The sequence below is a fragment of the Telmatherina bonti genome (genome assembly GCF_933228915.1).
Source record: "Telmatherina bonti genome assembly, chromosome: 15".
Lineage (NCBI taxonomy): Eukaryota > Metazoa > Chordata > Actinopteri > Atheriniformes > Telmatherinidae > Telmatherina > Telmatherina bonti.
The window spans coordinates 15,018,333-15,045,350 of record NC_136613.1 but is presented as its reverse complement, the minus strand read 5'-3'; the positions used below and the strand labels follow the sequence as shown (position 1 = coordinate 15,045,350).

Genomic DNA, 27,018 nt, shown 5'->3' with positions numbered 1-27,018 from the left:
ACATTTATTTAATTGTAAGCAAGAAATCCAAAGAATCCAAAGAAGCATGACTCCTCTTAAAATTCACAAGCTCCATTGAAAATTTAATAGTTTGTTTTCGGATGTCTCCAAACGGAAGGCTATTTTTTGCCATGCTTTTTCTATGTTTTATTTCTTCATGTGGAAAATTAGAAATAAATTGCAATAAACTGCATCTCTCTCAACTCGTTGCTCTCCAGACCTGTGTTATTATTCATATTTATACAAAGTGCTTTTCTGTAAATCAACTGTTCCCAGAATAAAGTCAAGGCTATGTTTGAATCTGTCAATGCGGATAAAAAAATATGTAATATGAGAATATAATGACTTCATTCAGGCTGTCAATTCTCCAGATTAGGATTGAAATAACTAGAACTGCTGTGTTCCACTACCTATTAAATGTTGGGTTACTGACATTTGTGAGAAAAGAAACCACTTGAAGTTTTTCTTGAAAAAAATTGCCATAAAGTTGTGATGATTTTAATGATGATAGATCGTTCTCTTGTACTTATGTATACATGAGGGACTTAGTTAACAAGAGGTGCTTTAATGACGAAAATGACTTGTTTTCATTATAATTAAATGTTCTGTTTTTGAGTTGGATGACAACATGCTTATACACAAACATCTTCATTTTCCCTTTAAATATTGTCTGATGTAAAATGCTGTTATGTCAGCAGGTAGCTTTAACTTTGACTATTGTCTTAAAATATGAATGTTTCATTTATGTCAACATGTTACATTTTGTCCAGGGATAATAGTTGAAAATTTGTGCTATAGCTAAAATTGTCGAACTTGCAGTAATGACCATTTAAAAAAAGCTAATAAAAAAATTAAATAAAATTAAAAAAAAAAAAAAAGTACTTGGCTGTTCCATTTTAAGCATGAAGTACAGTCACAAACAACATGCTTTTCTTGTTATCATGTTCATGAAAGCTGTTCATTCCTGCAAAGGACTGAAAAACCCCCCCACTAAAAAAGTCAGAAGAAATGTTTTCACTTGAAGGTGAACTATTGAAAAGTAAATGCCTTTACATAGCCTGCAACAAAACAGAAATGTGCTTATTTTCTTTGCAGGCAAGACACAGAACTAAGTTCCTTTTAGCCACACAAAGACATTTATTCTTTATGAGATGCCTGCCAGGTGCGGCTTTGCTTGCAGCAGTGTCCATGGTTTTATGTTTAGTATAGATTTATTCATTTTCTCTCAGTCCCTGTTAGTTGTTCCTGAAAATTACACATTTAACCTTGTTGAATTTTTTGCATCAGCGGAAAAACAGGAATGGCATCTTTTTGTTTTACTTCTTTTCTGCATTAACCATTTCAGATTTTCGAACAGTCACATAATTCTCACCAAACTTCACACAAGAAAAAAAATTTTTATCCAAACAATGTGTCGGGAACTAGCTACACTGGCCACGGTTACATGATGTTTTTTTTTAAATTCGGAAATAATAATTCGGAATTAAATAATTTGGAATTAATGTACTCTCCTATGAGCTTACATGAACATGATCATTTGGAATGAAGGTTTACATGAAACACGTCCTCACTTAATTTCTCTTTAGAGAGGCGGGTCGGGAAGGGTTCTGATTGGTCAGAGGGTTGTCTCCCCGCTTCTCATCTTTTCAGTCATAACTTCTAAAAACTACATTGTAAGTAACAGTTTCGTCGCTATTTTTATTACAAATTTGAAGTATCAGCTCAACACGAGCAAACTACTTCACTTTTTGCAGCAACTGAGAAGGGGAAGAAAGATAGACCACCGAACACGGGGGGCAAAACAACGCGCATCGTCGGGACAAGACAAGGTAACGAGCATGTGCAGAACGACCGGAATTAACTTAGAGTGGAATTAAGGTTTACATGACAGAGGAATTTAATAATTTAGAATTAAAATGTGAATAAACTAGCCACTTATATTAGAATTAAGTTTAATTCAGAATAAAAATTTGCATTAGGAGTGAAGTGTTTACATGGTCATTTTTCATCAGTTAAAAATGTAATTAATTTTCATTCGGAATTAAACAGGAATTAAAACTCCTATGTAAACGTAGCAAATAAAGAAAAAAAAAATGACGCCACTCTCACAGTCCTGAGAGAAGACATTTCTCTGTTTTTGCAGAAAATGCAAAGATCGATATTATTTACTTACTTGTTTTTGCAAGCATGCCTAAGACACGACCACTGGCAGCAATTTGAGGTGGGACTCAAATTTTTTTAATATTTCAAAAGGTTAATGGGTTTTTTTTTAATCTATGTCACAAATGCTTACAATGCTTAATGTTATTGGTAGAATAACAAAAGTTTTCACTCGAGCAACAATCACTTAATCCCTGATCCACATTAGAAACCCATTTATAAAACAACTCAGTCCTTTTTAATTAATATTAGTCATATTTACAAAATAGGACAATTAAAAGTAAATGGTTTCTCTGTGTTGAGATGCAGCTGGTAAGCTGTATATTCTGTAAAATATAGAACCACATAACTAAAGAAAAAAGGTATGTTATATATATATGCAAATAATTGCTTTTTTGATTTTTTTTTTTTTTTTTTAAAGAAAAACGTAAGCCATCTTAAAGGCTGGTCATTACTGTGTATTTGGATTTAGTCCTGCTAGATTCAATTTATAATTTGCAGTTGAACACAACCAGCAAACCAGCAGTTCTCCTGCTGGAAACACTGAAATCATCAATTAATTTCATAAATGTAACAGGATAAAATAACGTAGTTATTAAACAGCTGTTTTATTAATCATCAAAACTTTGTAAACAGCTAGTGTGTTCACCACTAACTATCTCATAACTTGGACTTTCCTGGGTGTTATGGTACTGTTGTCTCAGAACAGAACTTCAGTGACGTGAAAGCACTGCAACTCACCATCATTATCATCATCATCGTCACAGCAGATGATAAGCTTCCTGCTGTGGCAAACATGCCAATCATCTTTGGACATCTAACTACGTTCTTTCATTTTTATAAATTACACCACATCCGCATTTCCTCCTCTGAGATCTTACTGATACCTGGCACAGATCCAAAACGGATTTAAAGTATCTGATTGGTTCAGCCAAGTGTCAGCTAAGAACCGAACCACTGGCTCAGATCGGCAGATCAACATGTTTCATAGGCCGGTCAAGAAAGAAACTTCTGTGCTGACTATTTAGATGAATGAATCCCTCATGCACAGGGACAACAGGGTGAAAGAAGATGGTGTTTAAAAATGTGATTTAATATCATTTTGGGCTGGAAATTCACTGACTTCTATGGACCAGTCAGACCAATAATTAAACTGTGTTGCTCCCAAATAATACATCAGCAAAAATGTCCAGAAAGCCCGATGGCCAGTCCAGTTTATGCCAAAGCAACTCGAAGGACAGTATTCCTGAAATGAGCTCTTGCAGAAGACAGTAGTGTGTTTAGTAGGAACTTCGTAGACGGAGTGTGAGCCTAAAAATCAGAGTGACATCTGTAGCTGTTCTTACATAGTATCATATATAATCAACTTTAGTTATTCTGCTGATTCATCAGTCAAATTTTGAATGCTCATTGATGCTAATATTTTTTTTATTTCAAGTTTTATTGATCTGTCCTAATACAACAAAGCTAAAGCTGAACATATAAGAAATCTTTAGACTCAAAAGCAAAAAAAAGCAATTTTTTTCAATTTAACTGTCACATACTAAGACTAATGAGTTTCAAGCAATTCTGCAGATGTGGCTGCTGAAAACGTCAACGCCAATACAAAGCAGCGTTTCACTGAATGGAGACAAATCCTCGGGCCTTTTAACTAATGCCGCAGCGTATCTTCTCTCTCCTCCAGATGTGCGTTGCCAGTTACAGAGAAAAATTGTTCAATTATTGACCGACACTTCAAAAGACTTTCAAAAGACAGACTTGTAATTTTTATTTCACTCATACACTGGTACAAGCCCTTTGGGCCTAGATAATGATAATAACCAGTGACTGAGGGTGAGTATGTGGGTGGAGTTGGGTAGGTCAGGGAAGATTAATTGTGGCGTATGTAAATTTCATTCGTCACATGCAGATTGATGTCAATTTTAATTGAATTAAAACAATGTGAACTGTGGCCTGCTTCTAAAAGGACAGGTGGTGAATGGTAATGAAGTGAGGGTGGAGAACACTAGAGAGAAGAGGGGAGGGAATGGGAAGTGATCGAGAGGTTAGAGGTGACAGAAATGGAGTGGGAGAGAGATTAGTTAAGGACGAAAGTGAAAGCTGACCTTAAACTAATGAGCCATTCTTTTCAACTCAGCGCCGGCAATACTGTTGTTTTATGAGTAACTGGGCAGCTCGGTAAGTTTATAGGCTTTAAAGGTGTGTGGACATGCCCCATCGATATCCTCAAACCAGGTCCTCTGTAAGCTGGATGGATATGAGAGGGTTGTGACACACTCTTGATTATAATGCCCAAGCGCTTTTACAGTGTGTGCTCCAGCCTCCCAGGGGTATGACTGACTCAAGAGTACTGTACACAAACACATACATGTGGGTGAAGCTAGGGAAAGTCAACTGCAAGAGTAACACTTATCTCAGGTGTGATTTTATTATCAACTCTGCAAGGACATGTGCAGTAGCTGGGGTTGAGCGTTTAGTAGGATAACAAGAAGCCAGCAAGCTGCAGGGGTGCAATGCATTCATACATACCTCAAGCATATAGACTTCAAGATGGAGAGTTTCAGTTGAGAGTAAACCCATCTCTTTTTCTCACCCCACACCTCTTATCTCTACCTACTCGCTCCTCTTCTGCCCGCTCGCTAGGATAATATCAGTGCTAATCGCTGCCCCTCCATCCATCTATTCTCCTTCAGCTCGATAGCTGAGGAGGGAAAACAGATGGTGGGGGTGTGGATGCTACAGCCCCTCTTACCTTGCGACTCTGCTGACTGCCTCTGTCATTTTCTGCAACATCCACTGAGATTACATCCAGCTGGCTCGGTGAGTTAAGGTATTGCCTTAGAAAATAAATAAATAAATAAATAAATGCGCCGCATGGTCATGCTCAGGGATGTGCAGGCAGGCAGTAATGTTTTATAAGGCTGTGAAGTGTTCATGCAGCTGAAGGTGACCGTACAGAAGAAGAACCGTAAGGAACCTTTTATGGCAATGAGACAATGTCCTGGATCACCTCGCTACACTTCAGCTCCTCATTACACACACAAATTACACAAATGCATGACCACACACACACACACACACACACACACACACACACACACACACACACACACACACACACACACACACACACACGTGCAGTATGCATGTTGTCCTATTTTAAATGTTAGCTTCATCCTAGAGAGACGAGTCTGATAGACGAATCTTTAAATGAAGCTTCGTATTCTAAAGACGCTCAATTCATCCATAAGAATACCTTTCAGTGAGTACAGAATATTGCAAACCACCACAACACAGTACATAAAAAAATAAAATAAACAATAATATGTCACATATTTTATTTTCAGACATTAACATATTTATTCACAAGATGAGTTTCTCAAGTGTAACCCCTTTCACTGTGGGTGCTCCATAAGCGGTAATGTAGGTAGACGATTCCTCACATTCACTCGATTTCCTTTTTCCCTCTTCACCTTCAATTCACTGTGCCAAATGGTACATTTACATTGGCCATAACCTCAATCACCATGCTTGCAGGCGATGCTGAATGAGCAAGCAGACATTTCTACAGTGAGGGGATGCAGACAGAGGTATAATGGGAGCAATAGATAAAAACCCATGCCTAAGGCATCCATCAAACCAAACGACTCCATTACAGTAAGTCCGACAGAGGCAAACGGTAATGTGCACTGTGATAAACACTGGGATAATAGTCTGTTTATAGTCCTGGACACACTGTTTCTGCTGGGAAACACTGGCAAAGAATACAGATAAGATACAGGAACACCAACCTCTATCTTCTTCACTCTTTCCATCGCTTCTCCCTCTTCTTTCCTGTTATCAGTCACTTTCACTCTCTTGTTCTCTTTATCCTTTTGCGCTTTCTCTGTACAATATTTTCTTTTCCACACAGCACAGAGGGAGCTGCATACATAAGCCGAACGGGGCTTTTATCTGGTATTATGCTATTACAGCATTGCCATCACAGTGCAGGGCTGAGGCTGATGAGAACCATGAAAATTGAGCAATCCATTTCAGATGTGCGACAAAAACAAAAAACAAGACGTATAGCAGCAGGTTGTCATGCAAATACAACTTTAGGAAGAAGGACACATAAGAATGCATGGATATGGTGGCACACTGCACACAAGTATCAGTTAATCACAGGTGGATTGTGGTTTCAGCGGAGGGATTGCTTTTCATGTCTCTAAAAGCAGGGCGGGGTAAACAGAAATGTAGACTAATCTGTCCACGTTCCGAATTCCTCAGAGGAACCAGGAAATAGCAAACCTGCTGCTGCTATGAATCAATTATAAGAGTACACAAAAAGGCACTTTCTTTACAGATGGGAGGTGGAGGTGAAAGTCTATTGAGGGGAAAGAGAAAACAAAATCTTCCCATCTGTTGATAGCAGCCTTTCTGGTCTCACTACATGTGCATGTCCCTGCACAGGTTGGAGCTCCTCGTGTGCACATGCTCAGGATGATGTAAGAATGTTTAAATGCACCATTGCAAAACATAAAATGAGGTAATGAGTCACTTTTTATTTCATATTCCTGTTAACCTGACCCTTCTATTCTACAGTCATTTGGCAAACACTTCTATCCAAAGCGACTTGCATGTGGTAAGTGAGCAATTAACCTAACATGCATGTCTCGTGGGGGGGAGGAAGCTGGAGTACCCAGACAGAACCCACACATTCACCAAAAAGGCACTGTTCAAACCTCCCCCCAGCAAAGACTCAAACCAGCAACCTCCTTGCTGTGAGGCTGCAGTCCCAACCGCGACACCACCGTGCTGAGATGACTATAACAACTGGTGTCTAGATCATCCTGATAAGCTTGATCTTATGATCATGCCCATAGGTAAACCCCTGTTGCAAGACTGACTTCAGCCCAGAAAGCAACTCCTTTACTTTATGTAATGGAGACCATTAAGTGGGATCAAGGCTTCAAACACACACAACACACACATACACACAAACACACACGCAATCTGCAGCAAGCCGGTGTCAAAGTAAAGGCCACTGCCTATTGCACTATATTCTACATCAGTTAAACTTAATGACCTCCTTCATTCTCTTGGCCTATCAAATAAACTACAACATTAGACCTCGGATCTTAAACATAGTTTGGCCTTTTATGCCTGCTGTCCAGGCAACAGCGGTTTTAACAGGATGTGATAAAATGTGGATAATCGTACGCCCACTTGAAGGGATGATGGTGTGGGTTTATTAAAAGAAATGAGCCCAAGATAAGAATGAACTAATCCAATTCTAGGAGGATACTAGGGCTGCGAAAAGATGGTACCCCACTGCTGTAATAAGGTGAAATGACGTGGTAACGAATGCCACATTTTTATAGATATGGCGTGGACACTGATACAGAGCATCTACTGTAATCTGTAATAAAATTAAGAAAAAAAAAATTTCTGCAGCAATAAAGCTGTGCAGCATGACAGCCAGGTAGCCAAAAAGAACAATATCCTCTTTTGTTACTGATCCTTATTATTTATTATTGACTTCATTGATTGTGGGAGTGCCTTTACAAGTTTGCAAACCCAGCCAGCATAAAAAACACCATCAGCATCAACATTAAACCTCAATTGTAATGTTATGTTAACATGTAAACTTAGAGCCACATGTATGGGCACAGGACCTCTGAGAGTATGTGGTAATAGCTGACAGTGGCATGTTTGCTGCAGCTCCATATGGTCCTATTGGTTCAGTGGCTAGGCCTGTATGAACCTGGCATTTTAATATACTGAGTATATCGTTTTAATCTAACCTGTATTTTTCCAGGTGAAATGTTTGAGAACCAATTCTCATTTGAAAACATGACCTCACCAGATTGTAAATAAGATTTATAGGATTATAAGACCAGTCACCTTTCCATACCAAGTATAGAGAAAAACTAGTATAGAGGCTGGATTGACACTTTGAATTTTTATTCCTACAGTCATTCCTGAGCAGCTTTTATATTGAGTCTGATAATACTATTTATTTTTACTTCATTAATCCTTACTGGGAAATGTGGCTCTGCATTTGACTCATTTGTAAATACTATGAGCTGTGTGCTGCCATGTTTCAGTACCATTGGAGAAGGTAGAGGGGGTTAAGGGCTCACATTTGTTGGAACACCTGGGAGTCAAAAACCTGGGTTCTTTGGACCCTAACCATCCTCAGTAACCACTACACCAACATCCCCCATGATCATACCATTGTGCTTTGGGAGGTCTTCCATCCAAACTAAAGAAAGGGTTGTTTGAACTGCCAAAATGTTGACTGGCTTGTCAAAGTACAAGTACAAGAAAGAAAGTCAGGACTTCTCAAGACGTGCTACCATAATGGCAGACTCCATTATATTTTTATCATCTCTCACTAATTTTAGTGGTGTTCTATACGAGCATATGAGTGCGACTAAAGCACGCACATGACATTATAATTGAACGCTTGTGCCCATTAGAGCCAATAAAACCAAATAAAAGGTATGAGTGAGTGGACTTCAGAAATTATATTTTCCTTTCTCTGTTTCGTCATGCTCATCAAAATGTTGATTTCCTCCCAGCTTGCAGTTCACCATGATATACATTCAGTTGCTCTGGCCTCACACTTCTCCCTGCATGGAGGCTACTTATTGTTTGGGAAAGGTATTGCAATTCATGTCATTCTTTCTCTTTATGTCTACTTCTGTCTGATCTCTATCTCTTCCTCCCCTCGGTGTCATTAATTTAGACTCTGTATATTTACATGGCAATAAAGTTTTAATGACCATCATCATTACTGAACATTAAGGTCATGCTGGCAGGCTAACAAATACACAGAGTCCAGCCAAAGTAATTATAGCATACAGCCAACATAGGATTCACTTGTATGGAACACATTTTCACATATAAGGCACATTTTGCAATTCCAACTAACATCAAAATCATTGGCCTGTTGTTATTATTGTAAATAGAAACTAAATGATCGACATCACAGAAAATTGATCCTTGACAGTCAAACTGTTCAGGTACCAAAAGGTAAAAGTTTTAGCGCCACAATGCAGCAAGTCCACAGACTTAGTGTTGATTATTTCTAACTGGGCCAAAGGTTGCAGTTAGTGTGATCTGCAAGATGAATGCCATGTGTATTAATGAGGGATGCATTACTTTTGTGCAAGAACGTATGTTGTGTAACATTAATAAATTCAGTCTTAATTGAAAAAAAAAAAATCCGACCTTGCCCCAGTTCCAGTCTTGAAATGTTTTACAATATTGCACCTGTTTTTGTGACATTGATTTTGTGAATGTTGATACAGTAATAAATATTCTATATGCTTCGCATGCTGACACCAAACCCAAGGTTGTTTGGAACTCATAAACCAAGCATTAGAATAAATGCTGGAATAGGTCTCACTAAGAGAAAAGTAAGAATTGCTGAGTTGTTAAAAATAAAATAAAATAAATAAATTTTTGTGTAACAACTAAAAAATATTGAATCATATTGTAGTTAAAACGTAATTTCTCAAGGCAAACATTTCAATTTTATGTACTTTTAACCATGGCGATATATGTCACTGTAGTTTTGTTCAAATAGAAAAACAATAGTTTGTAAGCTGATTATTTTAATCATAGAAGTAAACAAATAATTTATTTTCTAATCCATTCAAAGTTTTTAGTTGATTCTGAACCATCTAAAAGCATCCACGTTATGCTTATTTGCAAGTTGCTTGTTTATTGTGGGGGTGCTAGTTGAACAGATGCTTCAGTTTTTTCAAAAAACAAGGAAACAGAGCAAAACTTTATTTTTCTTTCCATACAATGATGTTTTGCTCATGTGGTCACAATACCAGCCTGCTTTGATTTAACCAGTTGAATTGAAATAAAAGGTGAGTTACAGAGCAGCTGTTCATTCTCCTAACAAGGCTTACTTAACTAGTCTCATGGTATGCATTGCGCAGTGATATTATTATGTATCGGGGAGAGGTGGGAATGGTCAACAAGGTGGATCAGGCAATTCAGGAGCAATTTTTGTTTGGGCAGAGAATCATTCATACACTTATATACATATGATCACATTTTGATAGGTATTATCGTAGCTGAAGCTGCAGTATGCATGGTATTTTCTGTAAATGAATACTGACTGTCAAATTTGGGAAAAGCTCAACATTATAAAAAGGGTGTTGGGATAGTTATGTCAAGGAGAAATGGTCAGTTGGATCCTGGGAATTGCAGAGAAATATCTTTGTGCTGCAGAAGCCAGTCATTGTTTGTATCCAGGACTCTTCTTCCTTCTGAAGAATTGTTTGCTTTAAGGTACTGTCTCTGTCATAAAACCAAATGAATTGAAACAGCAGACCAAACATCAGCAGCACAAGCGCGAAAGCCCATGAGATTGGATCTGAGAGCCAGGAGAAAGAAAAGCGATATGCCGGCTGCTGGATGTCAAGTTGATGTGAACCCTCGAACAATCGTGCTTAAGTCCACTCACCCATTGCCAGTCTGACAGCCACACGGTGCTCATCTCTCTCTTGGTGCTATTACATGCACAGCAGCACACTGGAAACCTTAGGACAACAGTCATCTATGCTTGGGAATTATTTATAAATATTCTATTCTCCAGAGTGAAGTGGTGACCGCGATGCTACATCACCACAGTTCTACCGTTTAGTTCTTACATAGTGTTCTAGGAAGCATCTTAAGCATCAGTCATTCGAGAATATGTCAGGATGGACTACGTATACTGGCTTGAAAGGAAGAAAGAAAGAAAGAAAGAAAGAAAGAAAGAAAGTAAGAGAAAGATCTTCTGACCCTGGCTGTTTAGCTCTCTGTGTGAAAGGGTTTAGCCTTTAGCCTTAAATATTTCAACGCTGCTTGGCTGACTGGGAAGTGCTGAGCTAGAGGAAGGGATAGAGGCCAGGCCACAGTGTTCAACCTCCCCTTACAATTAACACAGCAGCAGGGCATCGTTGCAGAACTCAGTTGTGTGCCACAGCCATGTGTTTGTGTGTGTATGTGGGTATGTTTGTTGCAACCCATTCCCTGAATTCAATTATCTGCGACTCATTCTTAAAACATGAGCTGCTCTTGGTAGTATTTGTTAAATGTTTCCACTGCATGTACGGAAAGCTACGATTAGGTTTCCTCTTACCGGTAACAGTGAGTTCAGTCGTCCTCCTGACAACGAAGCCACCAAACTGAACTTCGCAGGTATAATTCCCAATGTCATCTTCTTTTACTTCTTGGATGGACAAAATGTCTCTCTTTTGGATGATGCTGGCCCGCCACTGCTTAGGATGACACTCCTGCATTTTAGAGAGGGACAGACAGGTCAGAAATTCAACAGAAAAAAGATTACTGATCATACACCGAACGCATCAAGTAGACACAAGCCGGCAGAACAGGGAGGAAAAAACTGCTCACGTCCAGAGATGAATTACTAATGTGAAATTTAAGGCATTCCCTCCACATCATAATGAACATGATGACGAGGAATGTGAGCAGGATTCAAAAGCTTTAAAATGTCACCAAGAGTTAAGAAAGTTGATAAAGTGGTGGGGAAGCGTAACTTTCCGCTGCCCCCATAGTTCCACATGGTAAAACGATAAGGCGTGGCCATTATCCCACTTATCTGATCAAGATTTATTGCACTGAACTGAAAATACTCCATTCAATATTCTTCTGAGGCCACAGAGGACGCAGAATTTTATTTACAGCAGTCTCTCCTGGCAAAACAAGTGTGTTTGTTCGGCGTATGTGCCAATGTGAGAGTATGCATGCGCAAGCTCGACGACTGACTCCATGACATAATCTGCTCTCCGGCTCCACGGTGCTCTGGCGGGAACAACGATGGCTTGGTGGATTTTATTCCATCGTTGCTCCCGGCAACCTTTGAATTCAATCACAGCGGCTCCGCAGTGGTCCAAATAACTCTGGGTCCCAGCACTCCCAGTCATTACCCAGATCATAATTGAATTCTAGAAAAACCTAGAGGTCAAGCCCAGTCAGCTAATCTACTGCTGATCTGCCTGTGATTAGTCTGGCCTGAGCCCTTTGTCGGGATGCACTATGTTGTCCGCAGGCCATGCTTGACCTGACAAAGGCAAGAACCCAGGTGAGTGAGGAAGGGGTGTGTGCTGAATAAAGATCAGGGTGCAGGAGCATTTGGAGGGCATCCACTCTTCCCACAGGGCACAGAATGATATTGCACAGTTTTATTCTCATAGAAGTTTGGTGCTCATTATGAAAGTCATCACTACAGCTGCCCTCTGCGCAGTTCTCGTTCTCTCTCGATGGCTCTCACAATGGTGAGGAACACTGCAAATGCAGCTTAAGTAATTGCCTCCATACATAATCTGCCTAAGTGATCTGGAACTGCATTTCCAACAAGGGATTTAAAAATAAACAGCCAAGAAATGAGACAAAAACAAACCAATGAACCACTGAAGAAAGCTTCCTGTTTGGATAATCACAGACATACACAGTTACTTTTTCCTCTTAAAATAAAAAACAGCAGCATTTAGTTACCAACAAACCTGGAGGCAAGCACACAAATCACATGCAAGTATAGATGTGAAATATATCAAATCAATAAAGATTTTTAGTCAGTTAGCAAAGCCCACCTTGTACCACGTGATGGCCGGATCTTTTCCAGGTTCAACATAGTCATCAATATCAGGGCAGAGGATGTCTTTACTCTTACTGAGCTCAGCCTTCTCAGTTCTTCTCATGTTGGAGTTGTAGCAAAGGTTTGTGTCATTTTCAGCCACGGTCAGAGACATGGACACCTTCATGCAGTATGTGGAGTTCCTGTTGGTACAGAGGAGAGATCTTCATTACCACTAGGCTATGATTTGCACTGTAACGGCCATTATCACTTTTCACTTTGCTGCTTTAACAGCACTGATGCTACGTTAGAGTCATGCAATCACACAGACATGACTTTTTCTTAATTGAATTATTTCACAACGAAAAAAAAAAAAGATCCATTTTATTACATGCTTGGATGTCATGTTCACTGTGTGATCCTTCAGGATATTTTCCATTTCTTCTTTGCCCTCCTCAGCCCATTCTGTGTTTGAAGGGATAGCGATAATGACACATTCAGCAGCTTTACTGAGTCAATGCTCATGACCACTGCTGGATTTATGGGGGTAGTCAGGGAATGCTAATCAGAAAATAGACAAATGCCGAGACGGTCTCATAAGCGAGAGAAAGCTGCTAGATCGTCACAATGAGTCAGTCCTCACTGCTCATCAGCCCCACTTGTTTCCCAGCAACCGTCAACACTATGGAGCTATTTAGCATGCTATCTAGGAAAGAATAATGATTGTCCCTCATGCTGTTCATGTTGTTGGTTTTTTGTGACACAGTGCTATCCCACAATGCCTGCCATTCCACTATTGGCTGTGACAAGGTGTCCCCTACTACACTTACACCATGAGACTACATGTGTGCACAGATTAGTTTGTATGATAACGTACACAAAGGGTTTTGACAAGATTTTGAAATCCTATAAAACCCTCCAAGGTTAATTAAACCCAGTAAATGTAGGCCATTGCTCAAAGGTGCAGGCGACCTCCTGAGACGGCGTTTCCTGACCTTGATCCTCTGTATTCTGCCAAAAGTTTTATAAAGTTAATCTATTTATTGTTTTTACATGTTTTGTGCACATTCTGTTGGTGCATACATGTATATGTATGTGTATGCAGTGTGTGTATGTAGCGGGGTGGTAAGGGGGCATTTGAAGTAGGGGTTGGGCTGCTTTTCAATGTGTAAAGCTCTTTGTGCTAAATATCACCTCAGCTCTAGAAATCTTGAAATTCTGCAATCCCAGATTAAGCTAATTAAAGAGTTCCAGGAGTAAAAAAGTGCCTGCAAGGGTCCTACCAAACCCAGCGATGTAAACAATGGCATTGAAATAACTGTCATTACGGGACTGCGTTACTAACAGCATTAGTAGCTTTCTTGTTTTAGTAATGGGTTATCTCATTAATAGCTCATTTCATCATAAGCAATCGACTTCAAACAGCTGTTAAAAACCAACAACAACAACAACAAAAAAAAAAAATCTGAGTAGTCAAGAACTCAGACTTGAAGCCAGCTGTGAAGTCAGTCTTTAATCACTTAAATAAAATGTTGAGGGTTAAAGGACTAGAGTATCAGAAGGATTTAGAAAAACTTGGCCAAAACCAACATATTGCATCGAATCTTGATTTGGATTCAATCCTGCATCCTGGTCCTTTTACAAGGCAACAGTGAAAAGAAAAAAGATAAGATGAGTAAGGTAGGAGGAGGCCTGGTTATAGCAGGCTTTTTGACGGTAATAAAGATCCTCTGGATGAGGAACAATGTGCCAGTGAAGGTGCTACAGGAGTTAAGTAAGCAGAGTTCTGGTTATACTGGAGTGTATGAATCATACAGGATGCTTCTGCAGTAATGGGATCTAAAGGTAATGAAAGCATGTGAAAGCAGCATCAGCAGCCTCCATATAATGAAGAATAGCATGACCCAAAAAGTACACATACTTTTTAATGTATGTCTGGTTGTGTTTCTATCATCTGTTGCCTGCCCAACCTGGTGCGGTCAGTGACTTGGTCAAAGGGTTGTGAGAAAAGCCATGTGGGCTTTCATTTCATTTCATTACATTACATTACATTTACAGCTGGCCAGATGCTCCCATTTACTGTAAATGACAGGGTTTCATATGATCTACTCAGGTTATGGAAGCAATAAGGGAGTCACCTCTCTCATATAAACACCTCTGAACCCTTGGGGCCATAAAATACAGATGCATGCACACAGATGAGCACACACACCCACACACTTAAAAGACAAATGTAGCTTTGTGTAGCTGAGGAACACTGGCTGCAGATAGCAGCAAGAGGAGCAGAGGGAGAAGAGCTACTTGGAAAGAGGAGAAAAGATACTGTATACATCCACAACAATGAAGACTAAAAGGGGATTTGGAACAAAAAGTTAGATGCAAGATATTGCAATAGAGTATTGCCCTCTTACTGCTGAATTCTGACATTATTGACTCAATACCTCCTATCTGGAGGGAACATAGTGGGAAGCTGGGATGCTGTAGGCTTTCAGGGCGCTCCAAGACTATATATTTATTTACAGAGCAAATACAATAATACCAACATATTGTGAGCCGCACAAGCATGGGCACCTACAGATAGATGATAGGAAGAAGCAACATAAAATGTCTTAATAAGGTGTGTAAAAATGCCTGCAGCGCAGTGGAATGCTGGATGTGAACTGCTACCCCTGAAGAAAATGGTCATTGCAACAAATCATTACATATTGAAACTCAATAACAACATTAGTAGAAGGAAGCGAAGGAAGTTAATAAATGGCTGTAATTACATTATTATCAGCGTGGCACCTGCGCACAGCAGGAGAACTGTTCTTGGTTCTGAAACACGAACTAGGCTGAAATCTCAAAGTTCATGCTAAAAGATAATAATGTAAAGTGAAAATCTAGTCAGATATATATTTTGAAAGGAACAAATAAAGCTGAAGGTAATAAAAAAGTTACCAGATCCAGAGCCATAATTCACTAGATTTTTTTTTCAAACTTTTATTACTTTTCTAACTCTCTTACTAAACTAATTTTTAAATGAATTTAAGTGTAAACATTGAAAAGTCTTGGATATATTTAACTCTTTTACTTTCACACTAACAAAAATGTTTCTCTATGTTTTTCTGTTGGTTTTGAACAAGAATAAACAAAATAAATGTTTTGTAGCAAATGACTGAGATGTTAAAAAGAAATAAGTTAGTAATAATGCCGCAACAGAGAAATGGTTTTAATTAGTAGTGTAATAACAAACACTTAGTTTGGGTTTCACATACCCAAACCAAGAAATGACTCCGGCAGGTTTATTTCCACAATTTTGTAGAGAAACTCATCAAAGTAACTGCAAATTTACGTACACCAAATGGTAGAACAGGACCTCAAAGGGTTAAAGTACCAAAACAACCTTAAGTTCTATAAAGCAGCATCTTTTCTCACTAAGGTCTGTTGACTTTGTTCACTGACTATGTGGTGAAAGCAGTGGACAAAAACTTTGCAAGAAACCCATGCAAGCATGTGTAGATGTAATAGCATCTATGGCCAATGAATCTGTAGTTATAGCCAGCAGCTCTCTAAATGTCACTGATGCCTTATGTTCTTTTCAGTTTAAGAAGTGTGCAATGACACACTTATCTTCTTTATATGAAGATTATTTGAATTTAAGACTGGTGTGATATCTTTATATTTTTGTCCCGTTTGCATGTAAAAAGCCCTGAAGTACAAACGGCACCCCCAAAACAAGACAGTTAATAATTAAATTTTAAATCAAAACAACATTTAAATCCAGTTTGGTTAGTAACTCTTGATGAGACGACTTCCAGCAGGACAGAGATGTCTCATTATGGATAAAAGTGATCATTTAGATTTGAGAGTGCATCGATTTCCGGTGATTTTCCATCCAAGGAGAAGTGAAATGCAAATCTTCCAACAGCACAGCGGAACAACTGGATACCCTCTCAGTAGGTATCAAGGGTTTACACCTTTTCCTTTAATTTGTCATCAGCCTGTACATGTGCAAGCAGACAAATTTAAAAATTCAATGATATAATGGGGAGATGATCAGAGATGACCTCTCACGGTCATTCATCTGAGCTAGTAAAGTCTCTAGGGAGCCAAAAAGGAGACATCTCTACATCTTAAATATTCAGAACAGGTACCCTCTAGCATTGTGGGTAGGTGTAAATGGTGTTGCTGATTGATGGACAGATGGAGGTCGATGTACAGTCCTGCAGTGTCTTTCACATCTGTCACATTCGATTTAAGTGTAGATGCTTTGGATATTAGTCAGCGGCTGACGTTGGCCGTAATTCTCCACACGTTATTATCCAACATGTGGGATAATGTAATCATGGAAAGGAAATGTGCATGGTTTCACCCACTCCTGGACACTGACTCATTAGTAGAATTGTTATAAAAATAATCTATCAGGTGAGACAGAGGGACTGTGGCAGTGATGGAATGAAGAAGAGAGAAAGACAGATTGATGAATTTGAAGAAGTGCTACAGACCTGATGTGAGATGATATGCAGAGGGAAGAGCATCAGTGAAAGAGCAAAGGAATAAAAGAGAAAGTCAAAGGAGGCACATGGAGATTACCATGTAAATGAAGTCACCTTCACATAAAAACTCACAATTAGACTTGAATTTCAAGACAGAGAAGGACAAAGATAACCATTCACACACTAAATGCACACAGTGCAAAGAGATACATTGGTAATTTCTTGAGCCTTCATATATGATTATAGGAAAAAAAAACAAAAAAACATTTGAAGGACTTTTGTGAAAAGCCTAATTAAAATCAGTCACATAACCTTCTAACAACCTGCTCTTTCATTTGGCATGGCACATTCATCAATAATAATGAACTTATTTTTTAAAAAATGTTGGAAATAAACACCTGAGCTACCAGGTACCTGATAAATATCTGAGCTATCTTTACCACTGTTTTGGGTATGTGATGCAAAAAAATTTTCTTTTAATTTCGTTACTGTTCAAATTTAGACTATTTAACAATCATTTGTGGAAAAAAAAAAAAGTCATCATCAAAAGACATTGTGTAACATTTTCTGTTGGTTACTGATCAAAATCAATGTCTATATTTACATATGTGTTTTCAGTGGTGTCTAGGTAATCTGACAAATTCTTGTAAGTGAAGAGGAGAGGGGGCTTTGCCACTGCTGCTAACAGAGAAAAGTACACATTCTTTTATTGTTACTCACCAAGAGTCCCTGATACCACCAGAAAAAAACAAAAAACAAAAACAAAATGCGAGACTTGTTTTGTCTTCAAATAAACCCAATGAAGGGTCTGAAACATCACTAAATATAGCGCCAATGCAGCTAAGTACCAAAAGTAATGTGTGCATACGTGTAATTGGTGTACCAGAAAAATTATGCATTGACTAATGTTCCGCAATGAAATGCGTTCTCTTAATGTGTTAATGTTTCAGTTATTACTTATCACTTAATCAATAATAATTACCTCATTGAACTCCCACCCTATATACACACACATGTATATATATATATACTTCTCTGTGATTTCAGTATTCTGTCATCAAGTTATCTGTAAAAATGAATGCGTAATACCCAAAAATCTTTCATGTTGATAGCAAATGATCTACCATTATTTTCTTTAGGCCAGGGAAATTTCACACTTTTAGGCCATTATGAACAATGAATAAGACAGTCTGATTATAACTCGTACCATTGGTACTCTTGAGTCAGATCTAATTCCTCATAAAAATATCTAACCTTGACTGAACTTATGTCTTGATTAGTACTAAATGACTTGTGAGACAAGATAAGCTCATTTATGTAGTTAAATAATTTACTTTACAAACAATCATTTGCAGCTGACTTGAATGAAAGAATCTCTGGAAGTTTTATTCTAACTAGCTTGTATTGGATCTGTCCTCTTTGTGGCAGACAGAAGATGCAAGTTATGAAAAGAAATGAGAAGGGAAGGTGGCTCTGAAGGAAGGGAGGAGGTTAAGGAGAGGAAGGAAGAGGATCAGCAGGAAGACAGGCTGAGCAATGCAAAAGAGTCAGATGAACCAGGACTATGGTCAGAAAGGTTAAACTATGGTTATATGTATTATTAGAGATGCACTGATACCGATACCAGTATCGGTGCATCCCTACCAGTATCTGTATCGGCTCAATCCCAAGCGTGTGTACTCGTACTTGGTATTGATAAAAGTGTACCGAAACAACAACCAATACCACACTTGTCAAGCCAGCGCTGATGTGTTTAATGACATGCTTTGGACATGTTTTAAAAGAAATAAATGCCTTGAATGTTGAAATATGACATTTTTTGTTACACTAAAACAGTGATCGTCACTGTTAATTCAACAAGAGCCGCACTCAATATACTAAGACAAGAGGAGAGCCACCACCCTCCAAAAAAGACGTTCCCACACTATGTATCCTGCTACGTTGCCAAATTAGTAACATTCCGCTGATTAGCAAGGAATCGTTATCCTAAATATTACATGGAGTAATAGCATTCTTATGCAACAGTATATGATGAAAATACAATAATGCCTCTGGAATGTGGGTGTTTCTTTTTCAATATATATATATGGAGCTACCGATGGAGCAACTCTTTGGCGGCGTTCAGTGCAGCTGAAATGAGCCGAAACCGGCAACTCTGACAGGGTCAGTTAGGGCCTTTACGACAACAAAGTTTTTGCAAGCAGCCTGCAGCTCTTGTTGTGGAGAGAACTGCAAGGTTGAGGATCATTATGACTTGTTTAGATAGCATTTTCAGAAAGCCAGTGGCTGCTTCACGAGCCGCAAGTCAAGAGTCAGTGAGCTGCATGCGGCTCGCGAGCCGCGCAATGAGTAACACTGCAATAAAAGCTAGATCTTTGTTTCAAAACCACACATTTATAGTTGTATTTCAGTAAAATGTGCCAAACCAAAATAAAACTTGAAATTGTTAGATCTAAATGTTATTATATTTGTATTGGTGAGGTAACTTCAGAAAGGATGAGTAATTTATTACAACCTAATGAAATCTTACACAGTTATAACAGCATTAATAACCATAGTCACAATAATGTTCACATAAACACATTTGGTATTGGCAAATATCGGTATCGGCAGATATTCAAGTTTCAGATATCGGTATCGGATCGGAACTCCCAAAAAGTGGATCGGTGCATCCCTGTTTATGATCTTTGTCATATATTATAGTATGGTATGGGCCCACTAAGATGTTTTGTATATCTGGCCCAGAATTTTGTGCTACACCCTTAATGTTCACTATAGGTACAAATTCCCACAGAAACTGATGTTAACATTTCCTGTTTTCACTGCTAGACCATGGTCAAGAAACACAAGGCAGATGATTCCACCTGGGACATATCGCTGCAGCTAGCTAACCCCATATATTTTACATAGCAGTCGGAAAGCGGACACAAGACTCAGCCCTTCAACCAGAGCAGCTGTGGCATTTATTGCTAAATACATTTTCTTACAGATACCCTTTTCAGTTTTGATCACATGATCTGCTCTCACTTAGACATACATGTATTCATAATACCAAATCTCTTTATGTTTCTTCTCTACCTCATCAGTGCTTGCTCTTAGAAGAGCTGCTCCATTCCCTCAGATCTGCCTGCATTCCTGGCTGGTTGGTTATTGCCAGGACCCAGTTCCAGCTTCTCATACTATTGAACTTCCCTTCTTTGCAACTTTGTAATCAATATTTTGACTTGCTCGCCTTCTCACCAGTTCTCTCTAAACAAATTAGGTCCTGATTCCAACTCTTCTAAATGCTTCGCTCAGACCAGCCATCTGACAAGAGTCTAATTGCCAAAATTCTTGTCTTACCAGAACTTATTTATATCAATAAAAATTGTTGTTCCCAAATAATCTCCTGAAAATGTAGGCTTTGCTGGCAGAGAAAATTATTGTCATATATTTACCTCAACACGACCATAGTGATTCCTCCTCAGGCTAAGATTTGGGAAGTTTATTCATGTTGATGTTGCCGCTGTGTGAGCATTGAGCAACACTTTCCATTTGCACTTGTACAACTCAAATGTCAAGTCAAGTGTGTGGTGGTGGCTGCCTGATGACTGCAGTGCCTGGGCACGCAGATGCAGGTCAGGGGGAAAACAAAAGGGGGTTGAAAAGAATTCAAGTACAATTAGTAAGTAAGTAAAGGTTTATTTATATAGCGCCTTTCAAGATAAAAATCACAAAGCACAATAGAGAAGGAATGATAATAATATTTTAAAATTGATAATTATCTCTTTTCTTTAAGACTCAGAAGAGTTTATAATTACCCACACTTGGAGTAAAGACAAGAAAATATAGTGTCTGAAACAACAGTGAGTATTACAGTGGGTTATTCCATCATTCAGTCTCGTTTGCTGTAACAGAAGGTTTCATGCATTTTGGAAATGATTCTTTAAATATCTGTAAACTTAAAAAGATCAAATGTTCCCCCAAGATATTCCCTCATTCACTGACTTAATGATAGTGATAGGCAGCATTTTCTAATACCTCCAAGGTGTTCAGCTGAAATGTGCAGCCTGTAAAGGCCAAAGATATTATTCAAACCTTTTTTATTCTCATCAAACCATTCAGTGACCCCCCCCCCCCCCCCCCCCCCCCCCCTTCGAATGAGGACACAACCATCCTAGAGCTTCCATCAGGATGGAAACGTTTCATTATAAGATAAAAGGCAAACACCCAAAAAACTTTGTATTGATTTGTGGCAAACCAAGTCTCAAAGGGAAAAAGTGAGCCCATACCACGGCAGCAGTATGACCCCTTCAGCAAAACAGAGCTACTGTATACCTTCAAAGTAACATTCATCGGTTCAGGTCCTTAAATTAGTTTGTCATTGTTCTATAGTTAAATCAAGGCCAGGTCTAGGATTGTATGCATGAGGGGGCAGATGGAAACGTGAAGAGAGATTCATGCATACACATATAGAAATAACTCCCAGGAAATAGATTGTACTTTGTCGGGCCTTTACCCTAAGACCTGTCCAGCTTGGGTGCCCCACCTGAAACCAAAGCTTCTGCAGGTAAAGCTTTTAGGGCAGGGGTCGGCAACTAAATTTGGCCAAGACAAAATTTTTCTGACAAATGAATGACGGGTCAAAATGACCTCGTCATAGCTAAAACTTTTTTTTCCCTACTAAATTCTTTTTAATTGTATTTACACATTTATTTATATATTATAGTATTAAATACTATATCATTGTATTCAAATGGAAACTGTAAAACATGTTATTTGTGTAGTCTACAGTGTATCATTATATTTTTAACATTGTGTTGGCTCTAGTGTCCTTTATTGTTCAGCAATAGATGAGAAAGTGTGACAGGGAAATGTTGGATTGAACCTTACATCTGGCTGTGTGTAATGAACAGCTGCTTTACCAGCTGAACTAAACACTGCACCTACATTAGAATTCAGCCCCAACAAAACCAGTTATTTTCATAGTCTTTCCATCTGTTGGTTTTTTTTTTTTTTTTTTTTTAAATTTAAATTTAATTTGAATTTTTTGGCCCTAAAGTGCAACATTTCTTTGGCAGTTTAGTAACCATACTGCTCTGGCCTGTAGTCCCCACTATCTAAAAACTCAGACTGTTAAACTTACTGTCTCCAAAACGAGCTTGGGAGGCTGAGTGGGGTAGAAGCTAGCTAGTTTCAGAGTAAACTACCTTCACTTTATCAAGCAGAAGCAGCAGACACAGGACTCCACTGGAACTAGAAGAGCTGTATGGCGTTTATTGCTAAAGCTTGTCGCAAAACAGGCAAATTTCTCACAGCTGGCCTCCTCTGCTCTTGACACAGCTGATGTGCTATGCGTCTCTCTCCGCTCTCTAGTGTGACCATTCTTACAGTGCTGTAAACACTGTGTCAGGGCAATGCCAATTAACTCTTGCAATCTTTTTTTTTTTTTTTATCAATATAATTTGGTGCGCCAGATGTTGTTGAGTTGCAAACCACTGCATTGGACTCCACACCAAGTTGTCAGCTGACTGACAACTTGGTGTGGAGAGGAGAGAGTTTACAAAGCACATTCCTTTTTCTGCTCTTTGATTACTGTAATATACATCTATACAGTATAGATGTATATTACAGATGAAGGGTTGGGTAGTGGCCGGAGAGGGTGTGGCCTGTGTCTGTGTGTATTTGCCTTGTCATAATGTTACTGTGTTGTGTGTGGATGAATGTTGGTGGGTAGGGGTGTGGAAATTTAAAAGCATTACTTCTTCCACTCCTTTTTAAACCACACACTTTGATGTATGTAGTTTGCTTTTTGTTTTTGGTGTATGTAGTGTGCCTTTTGTTTTTTGTGTAAAGTGTACAGGTTTGAAATAAACAAATGAATGAATTTGAGGCGGCAAGGTGTTTGTTTAGGGACGTTAACCCTCTTGCCCCTGCCTAAAGCTGACCTCCACTTGAATCACTGTGCAAATACGGCTGCTCAAACTATCAGTCAACTATAAAAATCTTCTTTTTACTAACATTTTACTCAAATGTAAATCATTAGTTTTTTTCTGTTATTCATTCAAAAAGCTATGATCATGTTACATCAGGCTGCCTTGTACAAGCCTGTTATCTTTCTGTTGACAAGTTGTTTAGATTAAAAATTAATCAGAGGATATTTTGCCATTAACTACTGCCTTAAATAAAATAAATGAAGTTAATGCTATATCTTCTAGCTCCATTAAGCACAGAGTCACACAGAGAGAGGAAGCAAATTATCTATGACAACATTAAATGGACAGTAGCAAAGGCCATCAAATATACTGAAAAGAATATCAGGACTAATTTACACTGAAATGACAACAGACCAAAGCCTACGGTGCTGCAGAGACAGGAAAATAAAAACCATAATGAGACAGAGCAAAGGACTGGACCAACACTGGAGGAAGGAGGCAATGATGATGATTTGCAACTGAACAAAAGAAACCTGATTGTAAAGATGCACCGAGATGATAAACGAATATGAGCAATGCCATTAGCAAAAGAGCCAATGTGTTATGACATGTAACAAAACCAGCTTAAATAAGGTGAAAAAGGAGCTAACTACCCCAGCAATATTCATGCATCTCAAGTTATCTCATTTAGTGTTAGAATGATGACTGTTTTTTTTTATCCATATAAATGAGGGTATACAGCATAGAGTAAACTTAGCAAAGCAAAAAGAGATTTTGGGAAGGTTTGGGTTCTGTGTTCTGCAATATGTGACTAATGTCCTTTGCTTAAAATAAGATAGAATTAATTTCAGCTCAGAGGAAAACCTTTTGCAGTGTTCTGATTAGGGTTTCTGAGATGTTCAAAATCCCCCAGCCTTAATGCAAGCAGACTGGGAAACACATAGCTGGGGGGTCCTTTTTTATAAGCACAGTGTTTCACAGATTTATGTCATTCCTTGAATTTCACACACATTTGAGTAAGAGCTAAGACTTATTGGAAGAAACTGTCAATAATTAAAGGTAATATTAATTTACAGGAAGTGGAAAGTGTTTTTTCCAGATTATTGTGCACTGTGCAGTAATGAAATACAGCATAGACTGGAGTATCAATGCACACAAATATTTTCTGCCTTTAACAGGGTTTATTAAAGTCCTTGTGAAATAAGGATCTGAAATGAGCTTATAATTGAGGGATGTTCTCTCCTATAAAGGTTAAAAAGTCACTGCAATGTGATTGTGCATGTTGCATGAGGGCAGGTCAATCAAAGACACATGTACATTTAGAAAGGAAAATAAGACTCTTGCTGACATATCAGATAGTTCAAATATGCTTTTCACCCACATGTGGCTTTTTGTATGTTTTTCCTTCCTGGAGTTCTACTGCAATCACAAGAGGTTTTCAACAAGCTATCCAACTGAGACGATCAAATCAGTTGTTTGCTCATATCTTTAGAAAATGACTCATAATTCTGTCCTGTAACATACCACTCCTACAAGCATCACCTTATATAAACAGTTCCACATCAGAGCAAACACTATGGTCAAGTCTGTTGTTTTAAACACCGCAGTGTCTGTATATAGAGAAAATAGGGGTGGTTGGATGATGCAAATAAATGCTGCTCTTTTAGTTTTGCATCTTAGTCACCTCCACCCATGTGGAGGTTGTGATTTCATAGGTGTTGATTTGTCCATATGTCTGTCTGTCTGTCTGTCTGTCTGTCTGTCTGTCAGGAACTCAAGTCAAAAAGCTATGGATGGATTTGGATCAATTTTTTTAGGCAATGTTAGAAATAAAAAAAAGGATCAAGGGATTACACCTTGGAGATGATCGGGGTCACTGTAAACTACTGAATATAGAGATACTTTTCCATTACAGCTTCAAACTCAACAGATAATGCCAAGAATTATTCAGAAAAAAAAATCACAAGATGACATTATTGTATAAGTTAAATATACTAACAGCTAATCCAGAATGCAGTTAACCCAGCTTGCAGCTGTTATCCTGATGTTGGAAATCGATAGTGATCTGCCCAGCCTGAAATATACACTGTTGGAATGGAGTAACTGCATGGGCTATTGGGACTTTTAGGATTTTTCTCAGGTCAGTGACCCTGCACTCTCTTGGCTCAGGTCTGCACTCCGAGTGCTTTATAGTTTGACTTGAGATTGCTCTGACAGTGAAAACACTTCTCATCTTCTGGCTGTGCTTAAAGAAAAACATTTCTAGAATTAGAAAACAATTATGGTTTATGCAAAAATGAATCCTTGTGCTAAGTGACTTTTTTCTTTACGTACACAATTTCTTTTGTTTGGGTTATTGTGCATGTCAACACATTGCTACTAAAACTAAAAACATACCTGCAAATGTGACTTTGTTAGGGGTAAAAAGAGATCACAGTTAGGGTTAAGATATATTATTTTTACACTGTGACTGTCACAGGCACGGCTGCCATTTGGCATCTTGTTATACTCTCGACAGCTAGAAGTGCCATATTCATTTAATGTATGTGGATCTGCTTGGATCCACATAAGTCACATGGACACATTTTTAGCGAAGATGACAATCACAGGACTGTAGTCTACCTTTTGTCTTGGAAAACTGGAGATCAGGGCTACCTATCAGGGCTGCAGAATTCTTAAATCTCAATCCCCCGAAATTGTTATCCAAAATATATAGATTACTATCAAAGCTAGACGATTCCATATGTCTCCCAACTTCTAAATGGGAAGCAGACTTATCCAGTAACTTTGACCAAAATGAATGGTCACAGATCTGTTCAAATACATTTACAATGACTAAGAATTCAAACATGCAACTAATACAATTTAAAATTCTGCATAGAACTCATTATACAGGACACAGGATGTTCAGGATGGGTCTGTCACAATCAAACATCTGTCCACACTGCAATGGCAACACAATTGACTACTACCATGCTTTGTGGTCTTGCCCACCTGTCCAGGAATTCTGGTTTCAGGTATGTAAAGATCTGTCAGATTGCTTCAAATGTAACATCACTACAAACCCCAAACTGGGCCTACTGGGTCACTTTGGTGAAATTAACATAGAATTTAATTCTGCAAACTTAATCCTCACCAGTTTATGTATTGCAAAAAAAAAAACTATCCTTCTAAACTGGAAAAGCAAACAAAGTCTGTGTATCCAGCAGTTCAGAAATCTCTTATTAGATCACATCAGTATTGAGATGATGTCTGCCTCCTCAAGGGATCAGTCGGCTGAACTTCATTCCCTCTGGTCCCCTGTGATCAGCTCCATCACTTAGTATGGGGGGAGAATGTGACCTTATTGCGCTCGGGGTTGGTGGCCGGTTGGGGGTCTCTGGAGGCTGTGGGTCTGTGGTGGGCTCCTGGGGGGGGAATTTGACTGCTCCACTGCTGGGGTTGCTAGGTTTCTAGCCCTACGGTGGACCTGGATGGGCCGGCGGCTGGAGTTGCCACGCGACGGCAGGGCGAGGTCGCTGGCGGGTGATGGGTTGGCGGGCTTGACTCCATAACGGGCGCTGTGCCACCGTGGGGTGGGCTGGGCGGGGTCCCGGGCTCCGGTGCCCGGGGTTGTCCCTTGTCTCTTGGGGGTGGGGGGTCGGCTTGTGCCGGGGGGGGCTGGGCTGACCTGGACCTGCCACTGCGGCGGCGGGCAGGTACATGCTCTGGTGCCTGGTTGTGACCCTGGGACTTGGGGAGTGGGGAGTGTTTGATAGTGTGGATGGGATGTGTGTGTGTGGAGGGGTGTGTGTTGAGGACTGGTGGCGGTACATAGGCGTGTGGATGTGTGTGGGTAGGGAAGTGTGATGATGTGTGTGTGGAGGGGAGTGGCGGTGGT

General features: G+C 39.1%; 1 protein-coding gene across 1 annotated transcript in view; it reads right to left on the bottom strand.

Annotated features, from left to right (window-relative positions):
- The window catches only part of il1rapl1a (interleukin 1 receptor accessory protein-like 1a), a gene marked incomplete at both ends in the record, with an annotated part of 175,019 nt that overhangs the window by 84,986 nt on the left and 63,015 nt on the right, over positions 1–27,018 (bottom strand). The window contains 2 exons of the mRNA XM_079254164.1: positions 11,291–11,444; positions 12,762–12,948. Coding sequence (XP_079110290.1) covers positions 11,291–11,444; positions 12,762–12,948 — 341 coding nt within the window. The remainder of the gene's footprint in view (positions 1–11,290; positions 11,445–12,761; positions 12,949–27,018) is intronic.